The following is a 5,767-nucleotide window of genomic DNA, read 5'->3' as shown; positions in this document are numbered from 1 at the left end:
CTTGGATTCGATTCATTCATTTTTAGATCACTTACTTTTTGGTGGTCCACAATGACTTCCAAGTTTTATTTTATTACTAGCTAGTACTTACTACGAGCTTGATTGGTAGTACATAATCATGAGCATAATACTTCATAATAAGCCAATCAACTTTTGTTGATAGAACATTTAGGAGAGCAACTAGAAGATGTAAATGCTCTTCTAAATGCTCATCCCTTTATACTCTCAGATAGAGCTTTTCTAAAGCATTATGCTTTAAACTATTTCAATAATTTAAAATAATTTTATATAATTAATTTATTTTATTAAATAATATCAAAAAGTTATGTTTATATTAAAATATAAATTTTATATTTTTAACACTAATATTTACCATTTTCTATTTTTAAATTATTATTATTAAGTGACAATTTAATAAATATAATAAAAATTTAAAAAATTTAAAAATTTACATTATAAATATAATATACCATATATAAATAATTAAATATATTTAATATTTCTTTAAAATTTTAAATTTAATTACTCATAACTCTGCCAATTATTTAAAATATATACACAAATAAGAATATACAGTTTCAACATCATATTGCTTATGCTGCTTAAGCATCAGCTATACCAATCAAGGCATATTTTATGATAAAGACAAAAATATATGATACTTTTCATCAACTATTATCATATATTTATCATATATTTTTTTTGTGTGTGATTAAACAATTTTATTTCTAATTTAGAAAAAAAAGAAAAAATTAAGTACGAAAGCTATCTCTATCACTATCACGTATCCACCTATTTAATGTTTTTTGTTTTTTTGATTCGCTTCTAATTTGCAAAATTAATTACAAGCCCTATGTTCAAAACTGGCGGGAAAATCCAAAACTTTCGCGCGCGGTGGAAAAAAGAAAAAGTCAAAATTAGAATCTATTTAACATCGTGTGTGACTGTGACCCTCTCTTCTTATCATCAGTCTCAAACACCCCACCAACTGTTCGACACAATTCCTGACGGAGAAAATGTACGTCGTGAAGCGTGACGGAAGGCAGGAAACTGTTCACTTCGACAAAATCACTGCGCGGCTTAAGAAGCTTAGCTATGGGCTTAGCATCGAACACTGTGACCCTGTCCTCGTCGCTCAGAAAGTCTGTGCCGGTGTCTACAAAGGCGTCACCACGACTCAACTCGACGAGTTAGCCGCCGAGACTGCTGCTGCTTTGACCGCAAACCATCCTGATTACGCCTCCGTGAGTTCCTTTCTCTTAAACCCCGATTTTCGCTGGGTTTCTCAATTTGATTTATTAGTCTCGGGTTTAGGGTTTATATGCCGAGAATCGAAGAGTCCCCATGTTGAATTACCCGGGATTGCATCTTACTGATGGTTTTTGTTGCCTGGCCTGATTGATATTTACGCATAGGGAAATGCAATCGATTTCTTCATCAACTGACTTCTCAATTCCGATGCTTAAACTTTTGATGGTTTTTGGTTTGAATTAGTTTGAGAATTAACGTATTTTTCAATGTTTATATATTTCAGTTGGCTGCAAGGATTGCTGTCTCTAATCTTCACAAAAATACTAAGAAATCGTTTTCTGAGACGTGAGTGTTGCTTTGATCTATATTTTTTGTTGTCTTTCTCTTGGTCATATCACTGGTTACGTATTTACATGAGTTGACTTCGATGGATCTTCAGGGTTAAAGACATGTACAGACATGTCAATGAGAGATCTGGACTTGAGGCTCCTCTAATTGCTGATGATGTATTTGAGATAATTATGAAGGTATAAGCTTGTGTTAGACACTCAAATCTCTTTATTCTAGGAGGATCTTTTTCGCTTTGAATTTACTCATCTCTTGTTGAATTGTGTGGTTATTTCAGAATGCTACTCGCCTGGACAGTGAAATCATCTATGATCGCGATTTCGAGTATGACTACTTTGGATTCAAAACTCTTGAGAGATCATACCTCTTAAAAGTCCAAGGCAAAGTGGTTGAAAGGCCTCAGCACATGCTGATGAGGGTTTCTGTTGGCATTCACAAGGAAGATATTGACTCCGCAATACAAACTTACCATTTAATGTCTCAGCGATGGTTCACTCATGCATCTCCTACTCTCTTCAACTCGGGAACTCCAAGAGCACAAGTACTGCACCTCCTACTCTCTGTTTAACCTGAACCCATATCTGTATCTACATCTGTTTTATTGATGTGCTGTTTAAAAATGGTTGAATTTGCAGCTAAGCAGCTGCTTTCTGATCTGCATGAAGGATGATAGCATTGAAGGAATATATGATACATTGAAAGAGTGTGCTGTTATCAGCAAATCAGCTGGGGGTATTGGTGTTTCAGTTCACAACATCCGTGCCACTGGAAGTTACATTCGTGGCACAAATGGAACATCTAATGGTATTGTTCCAATGCTACGTGTATTCAATGATACTGCTCGCTATGTCGATCAAGGAGGAGGCAAGAGAAAGGGTATAAATCGCTACTAGTATTATGATTGTTTCTGAAATGGTTTTAGTTCGATATTTATTATGTCTATTTTTCTTTGCAATTGGTGAAGGAGCCTTTGCTGTATATCTGGAGCCATGGCATGCTGACATTTTTGAGTTTCTGGAACTCCGGAAGAATCATGGGAAGGTACAGTCTCGATATCACTCAATTTCCCCTACAATATAATCTGGGGTTTGTTTAATACTCTCACATTACAATGTTTTTTTTTTCTGTTTCAGGAAGAACACAGGGCTAGAGACTTGTTTTATGGTCTTTGGATACCAGATCTTTTCATGGAGAGGGTCCAGAGTGATGGGCAGTGGTCACTGTTTTGTCCTAATGAAGCTCAAGGTTTGGCAGATTGTTGGGGTGCAGAATTTGAGAGATTGTACATTCGGTATGAGAACGAGGTGAGTGATTTCGTCTACTACATTCAGAATTCAAACTCTTGCTATTCGTAATACTTGCTGTCCTCCTTTTTCTATGGATGTGAACCAGCTCTGTTTGATTTGATCTGTAGGGTAAGGCTAAGAAGGTTGTCCAGGCACAGCAGCTCTGGTACGAAATCTTGACATCCCAAGTAGAAACGGGGACTCCATACATGCTTTTCAAGGTAAGAAACAGTCGTAATTCTGTAGCCACTCGGTCTAATTATATAATGTCAGGTTCTCACTCTGGTGAGACTCTGCTGTAGGATTCTTGTAACAGGAAAAGTAATCAGCAAAATCTGGGGACCATAAAGTCTTCCAATTTATGCACTGAAATCATCCAATACACCAGTCCAACAGAAACTGCTGTGTGCAATCTAGCATCTATTGCTTTACCCCGATTCGTAAGGGAGAAGGTGAGTTCGAAAAAGGTGTTTCAGTATTTGATTTTGCGTTGTCACTTGGTGCATAACTCTTGACCATTCTTACATCTCACAACAGGATGTCCCCTTGGACTCGCATCCATCTAAAATTGTAGGCAGTTTGGGCTCAAAGAATCGTTATTTTGATTTTGACAAGTTAGCAGAGGTCAGCGCGTAACTCCTTGTCTCATTTTGATAAGTTTCCATGTTGTGGAATTTTATGTTGACCACTTAAAAAATAAAAACTATTTTGTTTTGTCAGGTGACTGCAACCGTTACTGTTAATCTCAACAAGATAATAAATGTGAATCACTATCCAGTGGAGACCGCCAAAACTTCAAACATGCGTCATAGGCCTATTGGTATTGGCGTACAAGGTCTGGCAGATGCATTTATCCTTCTTGGAATGCCATTTGATTCCCCCGAGGTAAACTTGTTTGGCATAAGCTAATCAACTTTTTAATGTAGTTTCGTTCTCTTTTCTGAAAAAAAAAATTATTTGGAATGCATCTCAGGCTCAACAGCTGAACAAAGACATATTTGAAACCATATACTACCATGCACTTAAATCATCTTCAGAGATTGCTAGTAAGGAAGGTCCATATGAGACATACCAAGGTAGCCCTGTGAGTAAGGTATGCATCAAAACCATCGATTCTTTCTACATTTGTACAACACTAATAAAATCATGTTCCTAATAGCTTGGTATTCTGGTTAGGGAATTCTTCAACCTGATATGTGGAATGTAATTCCTTCGGACCGCTGGGACTGGGCTGCTCTCAGGGATATGATTTCAAAGAATGGAATCAGAAATTCTCTTCTAGTGGCACCAATGCCAACTGCTTCAACAAGCCAGATTCTTGGGAATAATGAATGTTTTGAACCGTATACCTCAAACATCTATAGTCGTAGAGTCTTGAGGTATGTTCTTCAAGCGAATTATATTGATCCACAAAGTTATATTTCTGTTTTCTCCAGAGGCTTAACCATTAGTCTTCGTTGTATTTTCAGCGGTGAATTCGTAGTAGTGAACAAGCATCTTCTTCACGACTTGACTGATATGGGACTGTGGTCTCCTACGCTGAAAAACAAGATAATATATGAGAATGGTTCTGTTGTAAATGTTCCAGAGATACCCGACGACTTGAAAGCGATTTACAGGTATTTTAATTTCCTTGTTCTTTTATGCTCTGATTACTCTGTGTTCATTTTCTTTAACCTGTGTGCCCTTGTGCAAAATGACTCAGGACTGTCTGGGAGATTAAGCAGAGAACAGTGGTAGACATGGCCGTTGATCGTGGATGCTTTATTGATCAAAGCCAAAGTTTGAATATACACATGGACAAACCCAACTTTGCAAAACTCACTTCCTTACACTTCCACACTTGGAAAAAGGTAACAACTCATCTTAAATATATTTACTTAACGCTCAAAATGGTCAAAATATGGTTGTATCACATCTACACTTAGTAGGAATGTTCACGAATTTGCATCGCTTCATGAAACTCATTTCCTCATAATTGTCATTGTTATGAATATTAAGGGTTTGAAAACTGGAATGTACTACCTGCGATCACGTGCTGCAGCAGATGCAATCAAGTTCACAGTAGACACTGCAATGCTAAAGGTAAACAACACTTTTGTGTCACTGTGTGATTCTGTAGGCAGCGAAGTTGACATTTGCCTGTGATGCAGGAGAAGCCTAATGTAACGGAAGACGGAGAAGGAACAAAAGACGAAGAAGACAATGAGACGAAGATAGCACAGATGGTCTGCTCTTTGACAAACCGTGAGGAGTGCCTCTCTTGTGGAAGTTAAAACACAAACAATAGAAGAAACAATTTGAAAGTTGATCCAAAAGCGTGAGGCTCTTTTACACTTGTGTCGTCTCTTTCCTATTTTCGTGTTGTGTAATAAGAAGTTGCTCAAGGTTTTCAATTACTTAGCTTTATAAATTTGATCAAACGAAATAGTTATGCAATTTCACCAAGTTTATGCCTCTAGATAACTTAGATAACAAGCTCGCCACCGACGGCGTATTTACCTTAGCATTCGGTCAATAATTTGTATGTTTTTATTTTAATACTAGAATTTGACCTATATTACGAGTGGGTTATAATTATAAAAATTTGACTGTATGTAAAATAATCTGGTTTATATACTTTTTATTAACTATTTTTTGAGCTGTTATAATACTGGCTACTTTTTAATTAGTTATATGTTATTTTTCCTATAAAAATTGTTAGTTACTGATTATATTATGTTATTATACAAATTTGAAAGTGTATTGAAATAACATTTTATTTACTTTTTGACATTTTGTTTTTCTTGAAGTCGTAATTAGAAGTTTGAACATAATTGTGTATGGAATATTTTCTCTTTTTTTTTTGTTATCTCTCACCATCAGGTTATGAGGTTTCACAT

At 36.0% G+C, this 5,767-nt stretch overlaps 1 protein-coding gene across 1 annotated transcript; it reads left to right on the top strand.

The window, feature by feature from the left end:
- Nucleotides 1-951: 951 nt before the first annotated feature.
- LOC18022845 (ribonucleoside-diphosphate reductase large subunit) lies at nucleotides 952-5,455 on the top strand. Its single transcript, XM_006405719.2, has 17 exons — nucleotides 952-1,244; nucleotides 1,535-1,596; nucleotides 1,691-1,778; nucleotides 1,877-2,140; nucleotides 2,235-2,475; nucleotides 2,564-2,640; nucleotides 2,733-2,903; nucleotides 3,014-3,106; nucleotides 3,188-3,337; nucleotides 3,423-3,509; nucleotides 3,606-3,770; nucleotides 3,859-3,978; nucleotides 4,062-4,264; nucleotides 4,355-4,504; nucleotides 4,591-4,738; nucleotides 4,887-4,970; nucleotides 5,039-5,455. Exons 1-17 carry the CDS (start codon nucleotides 1,017-1,019, stop codon nucleotides 5,159-5,161), a joined length of 2,454 nt encoding a protein of 817 aa, XP_006405782.1. The 5' UTR covers nucleotides 952-1,016; the 3' UTR covers nucleotides 5,162-5,455.
- The last annotated feature ends 312 nt before the right edge of the window (nucleotides 5,456-5,767 follow it).

The sequence above is a fragment of the Eutrema salsugineum genome, unplaced genomic scaffold, assembly GCF_000478725.1.
Source record: "Eutrema salsugineum unplaced genomic scaffold, Eutsalg1_0 scaffold_14, whole genome shotgun sequence".
NCBI classification, from domain to species: domain Eukaryota; kingdom Viridiplantae; phylum Streptophyta; class Magnoliopsida; order Brassicales; family Brassicaceae; genus Eutrema; species Eutrema salsugineum.
This window is presented reverse-complemented; position numbering and strand designations above follow the sequence as displayed.

Coding starts and splice junctions, on each gene's coding strand:
- LOC18022845 (XM_006405719.2), top strand. CDS start 1,017: ATGTACGTCGTGAAGCGTGACGGAAGGCAGGAAACTGTTCACTTCGAC. Junction 1,245..1,534: donor ACCATCCTGATTACGCCTCC/GTGAGTTCCTTT, acceptor TATATATTTCAG/TTGGCTGCAAGGATTGCTGT. Junction 2,904..3,013: donor ACATTCGGTATGAGAACGAG/GTGAGTGATTTC, acceptor TTTGATCTGTAG/GGTAAGGCTAAGAAGGTTGT.